The following is a 17239-nucleotide window of genomic DNA, read 5'->3' on the forward strand; positions in this document are numbered from 1 at the left end:
AGCTCAGCTGCTCTCCTTCTGAATAAACACCTGTTTCTCTACACCGATGTCCTCTGTCTGGCTCCCTGCTTATCAGGAGTTGAAGATCCCTTTGCCCTGATAGGAAATATGAATGTAGACCCCTCCCAGGTCAGGATTATTGAGAGGAGTGGCTTTCAAACATGTTTGGGCACCACTTAACAGCAGGAAAGAGTTTACACTGTAGGCACCACACACACACGTACGCACGCAACACCCAGCAGTGCTAACCTGCGCTGTGAGCAATACTCTGGTATCTTCCATTCTAATTTATTCTTTTCCATTCCATTTATTCAAAAAATGTTGATCACAGTCTACCAAAGAATTACAACCTATAACTTGAAAGACACTTATTTAGGGCACGCAGAATCAAGAGCAGAAGGTATAAAAGTGGTCCAATATCTGATCTGATGCTGTGGTCTGGTTCATAAACCGGCATCAGATTTTAAACGTCTCCTGTCTAACCATGAGGTGTTTTGAGAGGGAGATGGAAGCAAGGCCTGCGAAGCTGCATGGTACCTGAAGAACACGGCTACTGAGAATGTGCTGAGCTAGTGTCTTTGGTAATCATCTCAGGGTTGCTGGGAACACAGGAAGACCAGACTGTAAATTGTCTGTAAATTTTAATTGAAAAATCCCTCCAAACCAAAGTTAGTTGTTTGTCATTCCAGTCAGAGCTGCTGATGCGGATGGCTTCTGTGCCACAGCGACGGTGCTCAGGAAGGGGTGGGGCCCTTACCTCACGGCTCTAGCAGCATCTAAGCCTGGTCTCCTAAGGGTGTCAGGGCCACACATAGATCTGTATCCCCTCCTCACAAACAAGTCTGCCTTCTTGACAGAGGGAGTGGGAATTCTGGGCATAGGAATGTACCAGACGATGTGGAACAAGGTTGGGCAGACCTGCTGACGCGTTGGGTAAGGTACGCAAGGAAATGGGCAGAGGGCAACCTGTCTCGTCTTCCACCAAAAAGACCACGAGATCTAGAGTTGACAGTTCTTTAGTTGACCCCAGGGTCACTGCCATCCTGCCGTGCTCCTCTGTCATGCAGAGTCCCTATCCAACCAACAACACGGTACCTTGAAGGGTGGGGAGGTTCAAGGAATCTGCCTCAGCCAAGTGGCAAGCCCAGCTAGGTGGGATCCTGGGAGTTTGTGGGAGCACACTGTGCCAGCTGGTCTGGATGGTAGAGGGTTTGGTGAAGCAGTTTGCGGGCAGCTGGGAGGTCATCAGGATCTGAGGGCAAGAAAGGGACTGGTAAGAGGCCTCGGGTTTTCTGGGCATTGTGCCATCTGGCTCCCCTGGGCTGCAGTTCTGCCAGCACTCACCAACGCCCAGCTCCTCCAGCAGGCTCTGGTACTCTGGCTCGGCCTCCAGGAGTTTCAGCAGGTTGGTGGACTCCATCCGCTCCAGCTGCACCTCCCAGTACACGTAGATCTTCTGGTTGAACGTGACATACACGAGGCAGGGGCTGTTGCGGCCCTCTTTGCAGGCATATAGGCCTGGAGGCGTGGGTGGGGAGAGAAAGGTCGAGGAGTTTCAGTCCCAATGGTGGGAGGTCAGAACGCGATGCAGACATTAGAGTCAGCAATTCTGACCCTCCCATAGAAGTCAAGCAGAAAACTAAAGGCCCTCTTTCTAGTTCTGCTGCTGGGAACTCAGTAAAATAAGTAAAATAGGGCCTCCCTGGTGGCGCAAGGGGTTAAGACAGCCTATGAAGCAATCTGCAGCCACTGCAGCACGAGTTCGATCCCTAGCCAGGGAAGTGACCCACATGGCGCAGACCTCTCCTGACTCCCCTGCTGCTTCTCTCAGCAGTATATTTCAGTCAGTCTGCTGGTTCTGTTCCCCACTTTGTCTCTGGTGAATCCTCTCACCCCCCACACCTCTGGCTTGCACCCAGCTCTTGCAAACATAAATAAATAAATCTTGAAAAAAAAATAAGTAAAACAGTAAAATCTGGGCCCATCCCAGATAGGAAAGAATCATAGTAACAAAAACCAGACAGAAGAGCATCCAAAAAGGTGACACCAGTTGATTTTAGCAATCAGCTGGAGTAATGAAGGGCAGGGTTCCTAGTCCCTGGGGTAGAATAGCAAAACGTTATCAGAAACCAAGGCTTCTCTTGGGGGTCAAGCCCCCTTCAGAGGTGTACTCACCTCAGGACTCTGGAGTATGTACATCAGAGCACCAATTTCTATCACTTCAGTAACCAAACAAGCCCCTAATGACCCAAAAGAACTGCTTTCCAAGGTCCCAATTTGATACTAATAAGAAGGCTCTGGGGGCCTCCCTGGTGGCTCAAGGGGTTAAGCACCACACTATGAAGCAATCCATAGCCTCTGCAGCATAAGTTCAATCCCCGGCCGGCCAAGGAGCAGCCCACATGGTGCAGCAGACCTCTCCTTTCTTGCCCACTGCTCCCTTCAGCAGTGTATTTCAGTAGATCTGCCTGTTCTGTTCCCCACTCTGTCTCTGGTGAATCCTCTCATCCCTCCTCCCGCCGCATCTCTTGCCTGTACCCCAGCTCTTGTATGCATAAATAAATAAAATCTTTTTTTTTTTTTTTTTAAAAGAAGGCTCTGGGGCCTCCCTGGTGGTGCAGTGGGTTGAACGCAATGCTGAGAGGCTGTCCACAGCCTCTGCAGCGTGGGTTCAATTCCTGGCCGGCCAGGGAGATGCTGCATGGCGTGGCAGGCCTCTCCTGTCTCGCCCGCTACTCCCCTCAGCAGTGTATTTAAGTCAATCTGCCTGTTCTGTTCCCTGCTCTGTCTCTGGTGAATCCACTCATCCCCTGCATCTCTGGCCTTATACCCCAGTTCTTGTATGCATAAATAAATAAATCTTTAAAAAAATTTCAGAGCTGGAGAGCTCACTTTACTTTTTTTTTTTTTAATTTATTTATTTATTTATACAAGCTCTGGGTACAGTCAGAAGCGCGGGAGGGTGAGAGAATTCACCAGAGACAGAGCGGGGAGCAGAGCAGGCAGAGGGACCGAGGTACACTGCTGAGGGGAGCAGCGGGCAGCAGGAGAGGTCTGCGCGCAGGACCCTCCTCCGGTGGCCGGGGAGCAGCCAGGGATCGAACCGGCGCCGCAGAGGCTGCAGGCAGCTTCACAACCCAGCGCTCAGCCTTTGCGCCACCAGGGAGGCCCTTACTTTACTTCTTTTTTAAAACTAATAATGGCAATCTAGTCCCCATCCATGACCCTTTAACAAAAAAGCTAGAGAACTCATTGATGCATAAAGGCTTCTGCTAGGGACCCGCCACGAGTGGAAATGAGAGGCAGATGAGGTTAGAGGGGCATGGGGCAGGGTCCCACCTGCGCAGAAGGCACGAATGTTCTCATCCACTTGGAAGCGGACAACGGTGCGGTTGTGGTCGATGATGTACGTCTGTCCGTCCCAAGCACAGGCCACTACCTCCTCATGCCCGTTACCCTGAAAAAGGGCAGAGAGAGGATGCAGGGGAGCAAGATCTAATGATGGGACCAGGTGAAATTTAAAGCAGCAGTGGACTTGGCTCTGGGAGCCAAGTAGCAGGTCAGGAAAGAAAACCACCATGTGTTTCTTATCAAACTTCTCCCCCACACCAGGCACCAAAGGAGGTAATCAAATGAGCCACCACACTAATGCTCACAACAGGCCCCTGAAGCAGGAAACATCACTCCCAGGTTTATACTGAGGAAACTGCAGCTCATGGAAATAAAGTCGCTCCCCAAGGACACTCAGCGGGGAGGCTGCATGATCAGAACTCTGTCCCAGGCCTGTCCTACCTGACCTCAAAGCCTCGAGCCTCTCCTAAACCACTGTGTGCACGGTGGCAGCAAAAAGGGAAGCTTCAGCTGCCACAGCCTTGGTAAAGACAGACCAGATAACAGACACCTGGTGTTGGGACTTCTAGACCCATCTAGGCCCTAAAAGTGACTGATTTCTCTTTGGGGTGCTTCCTTCTGCTGAAAGGTACTGAAACAAGAGGTTTCCCAGTAGGAGAATAGAGAATGATGGTAAGCCCCAAGGAGGCGGGGAAACAAACCCACTTCAGGTAGAACTAGACACGTCTAAACAGAGACTTCAGGGCAAAGAGTTGAGTGTGAAGTGAGAAGGGCCTGATTCAAAGCTCCTATCTCTGTGTGAAGAAGATAAGGACACCCTCACCCAACTCCAGGCTCTCCACCCACCGTGACATCCAATTTCTCTAGAGCGAAAAGCTGGTGATCCACCTGCACCGACCACAGCAGCTTGTCTGCGTCCTCCATCAGCTTGAGCGTCCCTGCAGGTGCAGATGCAGGTGGGGCAGTGGGCAGGACTCCTGAAGGGGCTCCATGAGCACACACCTCCCACCCAGGCATGACCAGGGGAACTCACCATCCAGGGTGCAGAGGGCAATGAGGCCGGAGCCACTGCTCTCAGGGCTATGGCCTGTGGAGGGACATAAGGACCAACAGAAGAAACTGAAGGGGGACTGAGATCAGAGCATGAGGGGGCGGCCAAGGGCAGGGACAGAGGGGTAGGACCCTGCACCTCCCCTCCCCTGGAATGCATGTCAGCCCTCAGCTCCCTCTCAGGCCCTATCAGCTTCACCTCGTTTGATGTTGCCCACGAGGTGAGTGGAGACATTCTTGTTGTGGATGCGGCCAGAGGTCTGGTGCAGCACGACATCTCGGGCCGCTGGGCTCTCCCTGCAGGCAGGAGGGTTAAGCAGGGACACAGGGACTCAGTTCCCTGGGAACTTTGTGGGCCCATCTGTAAGAGTTTCCAAGGTGTGAACCAGCTTGGAAAGATATTGCTGACCCTGTCCAGCCCATGTAGCAAACAGGAAAGAAAAGGAAGGAGTGGCCGGTTAGAATCTAGGAAATCTGCAGCACGGGTTCGATTCCCAGCTGCTACAAGGTTAAAGCCCAGGGATTCCTGGATCCCAAAATAATCTTTCATGAGACAAAGATGCTTGTGCTAGACCTCGCTACACAGCTCTGCCAGCCACAAGCCCATTCACAGCTGTGTGTACCTCGTTCCCATACACCCACACCATCCACAGGCTACACCCCTTACCTACTGCCCTCTGGGGTGCTCTCAGAGGTAGGGGGTTGCTCAGTGTCCTTGTTCCAGGTACACAGTAGGATTGCATAAGCACAGCCTGGCTGAGAAACCATCAGTTCAGGAACACCCAGGGGCCCTGGAGTCACTGACAGACTGTCCACCTGCACCAGAAAAGAGGTGCATTAAACAGTGGGGTTCCACAGAGAACAGGGGAGACCTGGCGGAGTCCCAGGTTTAGAGGGCTCCTGCCCAGGTCACAGGGCTCCTGCCCAGTGCCACCCTCTCAACAGAGACCATCTGCTTCGATCTCTGCATGCCTTGACTGAGGTCCTGATCCCGTCACAGATCCCTTCACCCCCACTTTAGATAAGCCACCTCGCCTTATGCTCACAACAGCCCCCCAAAGCAGGAAACATCACTCCCAGTTTTATACCGAGGAAACTGCAGCTCATGGAAATAAAGTCGCTCCCCCTGACACTCAGCAGGGAGGCTGCAGGATCAGGACTCCATCACAGGCCCATCCTACCTGACTTCAAACATCAAGCCTCTCCTAAACTACTGTGTGCACGGTGGCAGCAGGAAGGGAAGCCCCCCGCCAGCTGTGGATCCAGGGCCACAGCCTAGGTAAAGACAGAAAACAGATATCTGGTGTTGGGATGACTAACTCACTTCCACACCCTAAAAGTAACTTGTTTCACACACTCCATTCATGGCTCCGTTTTCCTCCCTCACTGCCGATTAGTAGCAATTTCCCCCAAGACCCAGATTTGAAATGATCTCCTTCTGTTCTTTCTCAAGAGGGCAACTGTTCCTTCTTCCCACCTTGCACCCTGCCCCCTAACTTTCCCCCACAAGCCCCTTAGGAAGGCTTTCTCCCTGCCCCCTGGGCTCCCCAGGTCCCACACTTAGCCTCTCACCTGGCCCTCCAGCATCCACTTCTTGAGAGATACCAACTGCCCCATGGGATGATCAGTGCTCTCTCCCAGATCTTCCCAGCGGAAGGCACGCACCACGCGGTCCGTGTAACCTACCAGCAGCTCACAACGTCCGTCTCCGTCTGTGGATCCAGACAGTAAGATGAATTTGGAGCCAAATGTGTATTTGCCAGCTCGAATCCGACAAGCGTCCCCCTCCCCATGCCTCCGCTAATGCCAGCAGACCTGGCATTCTCTACTGTTGACTTCAGGCCCATTTGCTGTGCCTAGCCCCTGACACCTGCAGTCAGCTCCCTGCTCTGCTGCCCTTCCAGGCGCCTGCAACTCTCTCCCCACCTGTCAGCTCTGCAGGTGCTGTCACTTCTCCCCTGAGCTGCTTCTCTCAGATACACAAGACATCAGCTCCTGTCTGCACAGCTCACCCCTTGCCGCCTTCAATTCTGGAGCAAATGTCACCTTCTCAACAAGGACTTCCCTGACAACGCCACTGAGAAATGCTGTGACTGTCTAGACACCCTCTAATCCCTTTCCATAACTGACTGTACCCGTGGTACTTATGCTTCTAATATGTCGTTTAATTTTCTTATAATGTTTATGTTGTATTTTCTGTCACTTTCTAGTAAAGAGCCAAGAGGGCTGAGATTTTTATCTGTTTTATTCACTATTGCTATCCCAGGGCCTACAATGATGATTGGTTTATAATGGGAACTCAGCAATGAGACATTAAATGAACGAGAGCTCAGGAACTCAACATTAAATACCTAATAAATGCACAAGTGAATACTGACCAACCTGCCCCCCTCCATCACAATTCCCTTGAGCTGTGCTCTATTCCCCACTGACTCCTGCCCCCCACCGCCAGCAAAGGCAGCCATGCCCACCGATGTCGCTGATCAGCATGACCTTGGTGTTGGCAGGGATGTGCTGCTTGAAGATCAGCCGCTGCTCCTCTCCCATTAGTGTTTCATGGTGCCCAGAGGCATCCAGGGCCTTGGTGGGTGTTAGGTCACACAAGTGAAACCAGCCTTCAGCGCTCACCGCCACTACCAGGTTCTGGGAGAAATGGGCATGGGAGAGGTGGGAGGCAGGGAAGCCTGGGCACAAGCCCCAGCTGGAAGAGCATAGAGGTCAGGTCTGAAGCCTTTAACTTTCTACTGATTTCCACCTTGAGATAGGGACCGAGTTCCACTGAGTCCAAGGACCCCAAAGATCTTACCTTTCCTTTATTGCACACATCTCCAACCCCGACGCAAGTCAACTGCAAAAGAAGAAAGGGAGGCTCAAGGAGACACAGTGAGGGGCACCCGTCCTCCTACTGTGCGTGACGCAAGGAGGAGCGGGTTAGATAATTGCCATCACCTGCTATGGAGCCATCTGCCCTACCCTGACAGTCTGCATGTGTGTAGACTGCCCACAACCCACCCCTGTGCTGTCGGCTGGGTTTACCCAGACAGTCATGTGAAGGCCCAAAGTAGTCAGGACAACGTGGGTTTAAAAAAAAAAAACAAAACTCCATCTAATATAGTCAGACTATCCTATTTTTAGATTTAGTCAAATTACGGGCCCTATTTTCTATGGTACTTTATAAGATCAGACAACTCAGGGGCCTCCCTGGTGGCGCAAGGGGTTAAGCACAGCACTATGAAGTTATCCGCAGCCTCTGCAGCAGTAATTTGATCACGACCAGCCAGGGAGCTACCCACATGGCGCAGAGACCTCTCCTGTCTCTCCCGCTGCTCCCCTCAGCAGTGTATTTCAGTCAATCTGCCTATTCTGCTCCCCACTATCTCTGAATCCTCTGACCCACCACACCTCTGGCCTGCACCCCTGTTCTTGTATGCACAAATAAATAAATCTTTAAAAAGAAGTCAGACAACCCAGGCAGCTTCCAAAATAGCGCCTTTCCATGAAGTCATTCCACATGCTAAAAAAAAATAAGCCAACCATGTGTACATGTACATGTTTGTGTGCATGCATCATGCGGGTCTGTGTATGTTTGTGTTTCAATGTGTGTGCTGGTATGTCTGTGTGTGTATGTGTTTCTGTGTTATATGTGTTTGTGTCTATATGTGTGAATGTGTTTGTATGTGCATGTCTGTGTCTGTATGCATATCTGTGTGTGTGTGTGTGTATGTGTGTGGAACAGATGGGAAAGCCTCTCTCTGAATCAAATGATTGGTGAACCAGTGACTGGCAAATTAGAAAACTCTGGTGAACTCTGGCTTGGGGCACACCCTTGATAGTTCCTGGACAGAGGCACCTCCTCCCGCCCCCCACTGCCTTGAGACCCAGGGAGTTGAATACTGACCATTCCCTGGCAGGAACAGGTGAACCATGGCCGGCTGTCATCATTCTTATACACGGACAGCTTTCCGTTGGTGTCGCCCACCACCAGCTCATTTAACTTCAAGTGGAGAGAGAAGAGGGTGTTAGGATGGAAACCTCCTGTTCCCTTCTGCCCATCCTGCGGAAGTCACAAGCCCTCAACTTGTATCTTCGACATTTTTGAAAATCTTTTGGAACCAACACAATCACAGCTCCCCAGTTTGTGTGTGTGTGTGTGTGTGTTTGTTGGGGCTAGGGGACGTTAGACGATTGGGGCAATACAGAATCTAGGCCCATCCTAGAAAAGTTGGACATCTGAACAGCTCAGTGCCCTGCATGCCTGACTTGCGGCTCCTCTAATCTGTCTACCACAAATGGGCTGAAAATAACCCCACATATTTTTTTTTGGAGAATGTAATGTCAGACCTCATATTTAATCAGGGGCCAAATAAAATGACGATGTTAGCTCTGGGGGAGGTGGGTCCTCCATCCTCTAGCGGCAAACAGAGGGATGGAAGTCCCCAGGGGACAGTAAGAAGGGGTAGCTGGGTGTCAGCCTCCCTGCTCTGTGCCTCTGGTGCCCCCAAGTGGCAGCCAAGCTCTCAAGAGGAGAGGCTCCCTGCATGGAGCCTCTTCTCCACTACGTGGGTCCATTTTCCCAGTGTCTCCCCAAGGCTGGCTGCCCTTTCTAGCAGCTAATGATGACAATGAGGTGGTTCCAAACCCAATTTCCACAAATAGTTCCATGATATCCCTGGAGTGGGGGTAGGACATCTAACACCCCTTACTGACCTCAAAAGAGAGGGAACTAATATCTCATTCCCAAGAGATTTAATTCTAAAGGTCACAAAGACAAGATAGATCAACAGTGAGGAAAAGTTAGCAACAAACTGGGATTTACTAATAATGATTAACTTGATTTGAATGTAGTATCTGTTATATTTTAATAGTTAGGGGAGGGCCTCCCAGGTAGCACAAGGGACTAAAGTCTCAGTGCCATGAAGCTATCACCAGCCACTGCAGCAAGAGTTTGACCCCTGGCCAGGGAGCTACCCACATGGTGCAGCTCCCCTCAGCAGTGTATTTCAGTCGGTCTGCCTGTTCTGCTCCCCACTCTGTCTCTGGTGAATCCTCTCACCCTCCACCGCACCTCTGGCCTACACCCTACCTCTTGCATGCACAAATAAATAAAATAAATCTTTGAAAAAATAGTTAGGGGAGTTTTGGTGTGATTATTAAAACATAAAACAAGTTTATTTACACGAAGCCCTCAGCACGTGAGGTTTCTATCACAGCTTCCCCTTGTGGGCTTCCAGACACATTCAGGAGCTAGGCTGAATAGCACAATTGAGTGGCAGTTGGCAGATTTGAATCCAGTTCAAATCCTGTTAAACTGTTTCATCTGTCAAACACAACAGCCTTTGAGGGGATGGCTCCCTCAAAGAAGGGTCCCCACCCTTCGTTTCGCCATCAACATGGATGGCATGTTGGGAATACACATCAGCACGCACAAGGACATCCATGAAGTGGGTTTCGAGAAGTGTAACCCCTGCACACTCAGAGATTCCTGGAAACTTGCCATGAAGGAGACGGGCCCCCCAAATGCATGCACCGACTGCACTCAAAGCTGTCTGGATTAAAGGAGTGAGAACACCTCGGATGGTACCCATGTGTGGTTGTCCAGAAAATGCAATGAGGATGAAGGGTCAGCAGATGAGGTATACTTTGGTCATTCATGTACCTGTGACCACTTTCAAAAATTTGGTTAGTGGATGAGAATTAACCACCGACTGTCAAAGTTATAAAACTACAAACAAAACAAAACAACAACAACAAAAAAAACACCGAAAAACCAAACAAGGATAACAAGAGTATCTGCCTTATAAGGTTGTCACAAGAGCTGAGCTAATAGAGAAAAGCATTTAGGACACTGATTGGCACAGATGAGTAATAATACCAGGGAGTTTTTAGCCTCTGGTTAAACACCCCAGAGACTAGGGGACTAAGCATCTTTCACACTACCCATTTCATTCTTTTTTTAATATTTATTCCACAAATGCCGTAGTCCACAGCAGGCCCTTGGTGTTTACTTAACAGACAAAAAAGATTATTTAAAAGAAACAAAAAAATCAGAATGAAAGAGAATGCCCAGCCAGCCCTGCAGTTTTCAGGTAAAGCTGGACAACCCGCTTGGGGTACAAAGATAAATGGCAAAGAATGCCTTCTGAGAGGTACCTCAAAAGTTTAATAGAATAAAAATCATAAAACAATGTGGCAAGTGTAGTGAGCAAACAGATGGGACTCAGCCAGGCAGAGAGGAAGGTGATGGCAGGCAGCCTGGAAAGAGACATTTCCTGGGCTGCCCAGCTTCTCTGTGGTGGGTCCTGGCCCCGCCTCTGGCCATCCCTCAGAGACACTACAGGGCACAGGCTGGAGACTGCAGCATGGGTCAGAAATGCTAAAGCGGGAAGGAGGTGAGGTCTTTCTGAGACCAGCTTCTGCCTTCTAAAGGCTTTCTTTCCTGGGAGTAGCAAGGTTTGCGGTGGAGTTTTAGGTAGTCTTAGAGGGTGTATATTCTTTTCTGGCTTCACTCTCTGACTTAGCAGGAAACAAACCCATTTCCAAGAAATTTAGGCTAATGGTTTAGTAGAATAAAACAAATCTATCTTCTGCCCCAAACCTCCATATGCCTTAGGAACCAATAATAAAATTTCTGTCCACACTCATGTAGGCAGAGTGTATCATACTTGATCACTCACCAACTATCTCAACTTGCCCTCCTTTCAATTATATTTACCAGTACCAGGAAAAACCTTTCTCATCACTTTGACACACAAAATCACACTTGCTTTTCATAATAGTCCTGTTTCTTCAACAAACATTTATGGAGTGCCTATTATGTGCCAGCACCATTCAAAGTGTTGGGAACACGCAGTGAAAAAAAGATACAAAATTTCTGTCCTCATGGAGCTTATAATAATGTAGCTTCACCCTGAGTTAAAGAAAAGCAGCAGCAAGTACAATGTGCCTAATTGCAGAACTGAGTGTGTAACAGTGCACTTCACTTAGAAAAGCACAATTTCCCAAAACGCTGATGCCATAAAGCTATGGGGGTTAAAGGAAGCATTTCCTCCTTTTAAACAAAGAAAGGCAATCAGATAAAATGAAAAATAGCGCACATTAAAGTCACTTTGTTAATTTACTACTTAAAAATGCCTCCCTTGATTTTCTCATAAAATTGTACTGCAGGAATAGGAAGAAATGTGAAAATCCAGAGAACATAATACAATTTTATGAGACTAACTCTTCCACCCCAGAGGGGATGTAGCCAAAGGGACGCCTCATAAAAATACTTTCTCCATCACAGCACGACGGGAGTTGGCGGAGGATATTTTAGCATTTGTTTTATTTCCAAGGAAAAAAAGAACACAGAATAGTGAAGTAGTGAGGATGAGAACCAGGAAACAGAGTAGAAAGATGGGACAGAGGGTGGGAGAGCAGGGCAATAGGTGCTTTGCATCAGACCCATGAAATAAAGCAAATGAGTGGAAAGATTAAGTCTGGAAAACAAGAGCTTCTCAGCCTTGAGCCTCCTCCACCCCCGAACCTTTTACATATTTTAAATCAAAGCACTTCATTACATTTTGTGACTTGTGTGACTATCACCCAATCTCATCATGAACTACCTGAGGGCGGAGACCATCGTGTTCACTTTTGAATTCCCAGAATGTAAGAGAGTCTTTGACACAGTTCAATAAATACTAACAACGCTGGCACTTCCAGAGCGTTAACTCCGTGCACAAACATTTTTCTACCTGCTTGACCAGTGTTGGTTCATTTAGACAACGAGAAAAGGAACGAGTGCAGCGGAAGAATAGGTAGATTTTTGGTAATTCAACACAGGGGAGCGCTTTCGGGTTGCCCAGGTGTTAGGGAGAAATGATGCCCTGAGCTAATCCCATACAGGCTTTGTGGACTCCACCCCCACTCCAGACTAAAGCCATCAGGACATTGGGAAAGACAAATCCCGTCACCACCAAAGGGAAGGTGGCTGGGACCTGAGGGTGGAGTTAAGCAGCCAGGTTGGGTATAAAAACCAAACACGTGGGCCTTGGTGGGGCTCGCTGTTGCTGGCCTCCTGGCTTCACGGCTCCTGGCTGGCGGCCAGCTCTCAGAGCGCCATTTGGGATTCCTGATCGGCGGATCCAGTAGGACTCATTTAAAACTTTGTCTCCCACTTTTCTCCCTGAGCTGTACATTTCCTCATTTCCCCTTCCCTTGTCAATAAACCTTTTGTTAACCTTTCGCGTGTGCCTGCAGTAGAGCATGGATAAGCCCTTTTAAGCGCGCGGGTGAGGACCCACAGCCAGGCACCCCGTTTGGTATCGGGGCTGCCCTATAACACAGGGTCTGTCAGGGAGTCGACTACCTGCTCGCCCACCGGGGAGCAGACGAACACTGACAGGGGGCGGTGAGGGCATCGCTGGCCCCGGCCCGAGGGGCTCAGTCTACTAGCAGGGAGGCTGGCGGAGAGGCCCAGCGATCTGCTCCAGGGCAGCCTGTTCTGAGGTGCTGAGAGGTGACAGGTGAAGTGATTTGAGGGGTGACGCCGCCGGAGCAGGCTGGACCGCAGAAGCAGTGAATCAGGAAATCCGACCACCACAGCGAGCAAGCTACCGAATTAGGGAGCGGGTCAGTTATCTAGTCCCCTAAAAGAACGTGAGACCAAGGCACAGACTAACTAGCTCACGACGCGCAGGGAAAGTGACCCGACGAGCTCTTCCCGGCCCGCGCCAGCCGCCCGCGCCAGCCGCCCGCGCCGCCCGCGCCGCGCATGCTCGCTGCGCACGCCGCACGCCGCGGGCGGCCGCCCCGCTCCCCTGGCCCCGCCCCGCTCCCTGGCCCCGCCCCTCCGGCCCCGCCCCGGCGCTGCGCCGTCCCGGGCTGCGTCTCTCGCAGTGCGCATGCACTGACCGTATCGTTATCCACGTCTCCGAGACAGATTGCGTGCGGGAAAAGGCTCCCGCTAAACTCCAGGGCCACGCGCTGCACGTAGCTAACCGATCTCATCGCACTTCCAAGGGCCGAGGCGCCGGGGAGCCCGCCAGATGGCCCCCGAGCCCCTCCCGCCAGCCGCCCGAGCGGAAGGCCACCCAAAGCGGAAAGTGATGTCACCGCCGGCGCGTCCAATCCCGGCCTCGAGCAGGCGGGGCCCGGGGCGGGCTTACCGGCTCCTGATGTGAGTGACAGGGCCGCGGGCCACTCGTTTTTTCCAGGGGGCTGGAGCGCAAAGGTAGACTAGCTGTGACCCCGCCCATCGGTTCCCTTGGCAATGGGATCTCTAGGGCTCGACCTGATAACCTTGACCTCTTTTCAGATCACCCTAAGACTCATACTAATCGTCATAACTGACAGTTGTATGATTTCCAACAGTTTAAAAATACTGCCCAGGGCCTCCCTGGTGGCGCAAGGGGTTTTGACACAATACTGTGAAGCAATCCGCAGCCTCCGCAGCACGAGTTCAATCCCCGGCCAGGGAGCAACCTACATGGTGCAGCTGACCTCTCCTGTCTCGCCTGCTGCTCCCCTCAGCAGTGTATTTCAATCAGTCTGTCTGTTCTGTTTCCCACTCTGTCTCTGGTGAATTCTTTCACCATCTACACCTCTGGCATGTACCCCAGTTTTTATATATGCATAAATAAATCTTTTTAAAAAATTAAAAAACTGCCCATTAGGAGTCACGAAAACAATTTAGTGACCATCAGAAAAATACCCAAAGTAGAACAGAAAATACCAGTGACTCGAATAGTAAGGTAAAGAAAAGTATTTTTTAATCATGTGGGTTTTGTGCTCAACAGTTTGAAAATCACTTGCCACAGAGCACATTTCACATGTATCACTTCATGTCATTGGCTTAATAATGCTATTAACTTGTAATACTATCCCAGTTTTTTTTGGACAAGGAAAAGTTTTGGCAAGATTCAGTAACAAGGTGGAAAATGGAGGTGGGATTCAAATCAGGATTGTTTACTCCCAAATCCCAGGTCCTTTCTTTTACTACCATAGTTCCTAGCCTCAGGCTAGAGGTCTGAGCTGCTGAGATTATGGATCTGCTCAGCCCCCTTGAACCTGCCACCCCACCCTAAACCCTCCCCAGCCTAAAGCACTCGCCTCCCTCTCTCAGTGGCCTTACTCCATAACATAAATTGGACTCATCCATCATGGCTGGTCTTTTCATGTTGAATCAAGTCCGGTCTTCTTTGGGGTGCCTCATTAGTCAGGGCATCAAAAGTACCATTTGTGACATCCTGCAGTTGTGCAATACATTTTTAGGTTTAGGTCTGCAGGCTCAGGCTGGTCTTCACATTGACCTTTCAGGGGTCAACATTGTAAAAACACAGATATCTATCTTGCCTGGGGGTGTTGAACCTGGGACTGGTTTTTCTTACAAGTCCAAATAGAGTGGGAGAAGGCACTGGAAAGCAGGACTTTTTTGCTTGGGGGTAGGAAAGTGGGGTGGGACATTTTGTCCTAGGAGTCCCAATGGATCTGACAGAGTAATAACAGCACAGCAAGACAGCAAACAGGAGGCTGTCTAGGCAAATACTGGGGCCGCAGATACACTCGTTTCTGTTTCTGGTGGTGTACTGTGGGGTTGGCCTGGTTCATTCAAAGGTTCAGGGTCACACAGGCCTACCTGATGCTTTTATGTCACCGAGCTCGACCACATCTCTGTTCTCTCAAAAGCTAAGCTTCAGATTAGGTTTTAAGGGATGGGAAAACAAGACTTAAAAAGCGTGTTTAAGTGGAAAGTCAAATAGTTTTGGTTTCATTTCACTTTCTTCGGTTTTCTTTTTCCAGCCCTGAGTGTAGTTGCAAAATAATGAATTATCCAGGGCAAAGTAGATGACAATCACCCTGCTTCTGTCACCAAGTACCTTGGCCTAACCCAGTTCTCTGAAATCATATCCTGACCCAGCACTTCACAATGCTTGTCTTTTCTTCCTCAGCACTTGGGATTCTTGTTCTTGACTTTTCTGTGTCAAGGGGTGACTGTTTTTGTGTGTTACGTTAGTCATGAAGGTCATGTATCATCACAACTTGGATACCATGCATTCTGACTTGTCAGGAGAGCCAAGTCAAGAGAGAAAAGGAGGAAAGGTGTCTTCAAGGAATATGGCTGGATCAAGTCTTTCTACTCCTACACCTCTCCCCACCTTACATCAGTTACCTGAAATGCATGGAGTGTTGTTGCGTCCCATGAAGTGTAACACAGGATGAGGCCATTCAGAACCATGTGGCAGACCCCCGCTCCACAAGAACCCATTTTTGTGTGTGTGTAGGGGGGGAGGGCCTCCCTCGCCGTTGGCCGGGGAACGAACCTGCGCTGCAGAGGCTGCAAGCGCTCAACTGCTGCGCCACCAGCGGAGGCCCAAAAACCCCTGTTCTTGGCCCTGGCACTTAGTATGGTTGGTGGGTCTCTACTGGCACCATCTAGAGCCTGCCTTGTTTAAGCCATGCACCCTTTCAGCATGGGTTTTGACTTGCTCCCCAGAACTGCCTAACTAGGTTATCTCCAGATTAGATGACATGGATATAGTTGTGTGGGTGGCTAATCCTTTACCACCCAGTCCAGCAATAGCATCAATAGAAACCTGCTAAAAGAGGAGGTGGGGTGAGGGATGTTATGTGGAATGGTTTCTAGGGAGTCTTTTTTTTCTACTTCTTCTGAGTCCAGGATGTCCTGTCCAGGTTCTGTCTGCCTAGGATGCCCAGGTACGAAATAGGACCTTTCAAGTACTTTCTACACACAAGGTTCAGAGCTACTCAGCATCCTGCAGGCAAGACTGGGGGCTTCCTCGTTTCCTTTCCCTCTCCAGTTCCCAGTGTGCCCTAACCCACTCAAGGTTCTGTAAGTCGTGAAGTCCAGAAACCTTTTTCTCATATGTGCTTGACCTAGACCTCAGTGGAACAGCAGTGTGGGCAGCCTGCCCTAATAGTGTGGTGTTCAGAGCTGAGTCCCACCCCCTGCCCCAGGGGTTTGGCTGTATCAGGACCACAGCTCTGGGAGCCTTTAATCCTAGATCTGTCAGGGTTATTGTCTGTTCAAGACGACTGATTATGAACTGTCATGAGGAAATGACCTTACAATGCAGGGATGATGAAAACACTTTAAAAGACTAGAGGTAGTGGTTGCCCAACATTGCAACTGGCCTAAACGTCCCTGAATTGTTCACTCATGATGCTTAATTCTGTTAAATGAGTTCTCTTCAATAAAGAGGGGAACCTCAAATAGTAGGAGGAGCCTGGGGCTCTGAGGAACATTTGGACATGAGGGACGGTATGGCTGGACCTTCACTAGCCAAGAACTCTCCATAGTTCACTAAGGCATTGCTTTTACAGGACCATTCCTCCTCTTACACTGCCTCACAAATGGGGGTTCTTAGGGTTATTCACTGCACATCAAATATGTTCTTACTGATTCTTGGATTGTGTAACTGAGGACAATTAATACGTTCAAGTCATCTAAAGTTGGTGACTAGAAAACTACAGCTGTCAAATTGGTTGACAATTTGAACAAAAGTTTACCCTTTACTTAGAATATCTTCTCTTTATGTTGGCTTAACACGGTGCTGCCCTTAGCCCACTGTCATTCCCACTGAAGGGCCACTAGGCACTGAGGTTTCTGCATTCAGGAAGGGAAGATCAGTCGAGACAGGAGAGGTGTGAAAGGTTATAAAAAGTGAATTTTTCCATCTTGCCTAGAATGTCTTTCACAGTTTCTCCAGTGGGAATGAAACGCACGGCTCACACCCAGCTCCAACCAAGGGGATGCAGCCAGTGGAGACAAATGTGTGCATACTGGTAAGGCAGGCTGGGCCAGACCTCCAGGGTTTTGTGGGTCGCAAGTGCCCTTCAGCTT

General features: G+C 49.8%; 1 protein-coding gene across 1 annotated transcript; it reads right to left on the minus strand.

The window, feature by feature from the left end:
* Window positions 1-1148: 1148 nt before the first annotated feature.
* On the minus strand, window positions 1149-13386 carry ITFG2 (integrin alpha FG-GAP repeat containing 2; the record flags this gene model as incomplete). Its single annotated transcript, XM_084254685.1, has 12 exons — window positions 1149-1252; window positions 1345-1518; window positions 3340-3457; window positions 4198-4289; window positions 4385-4438; window positions 4601-4698; window positions 5069-5217; window positions 5974-6113; window positions 6873-7044; window positions 7208-7249; window positions 8300-8395; window positions 13291-13386. The coding sequence occupies 12 exons, from the start codon at window positions 13384-13386 to the stop codon at window positions 1149-1151; spliced, it is 1335 nt and encodes a 444-aa protein (XP_084110811.1).
* Between the last annotated feature and the right edge of the window lie 3853 nt (window positions 13387-17239).

This window comes from Talpa europaea (genome assembly GCF_964194135.1).
Source record: "Talpa europaea genome assembly, chromosome: 15".
NCBI classification, from domain to species: domain Eukaryota; kingdom Metazoa; phylum Chordata; class Mammalia; order Eulipotyphla; family Talpidae; genus Talpa; species Talpa europaea.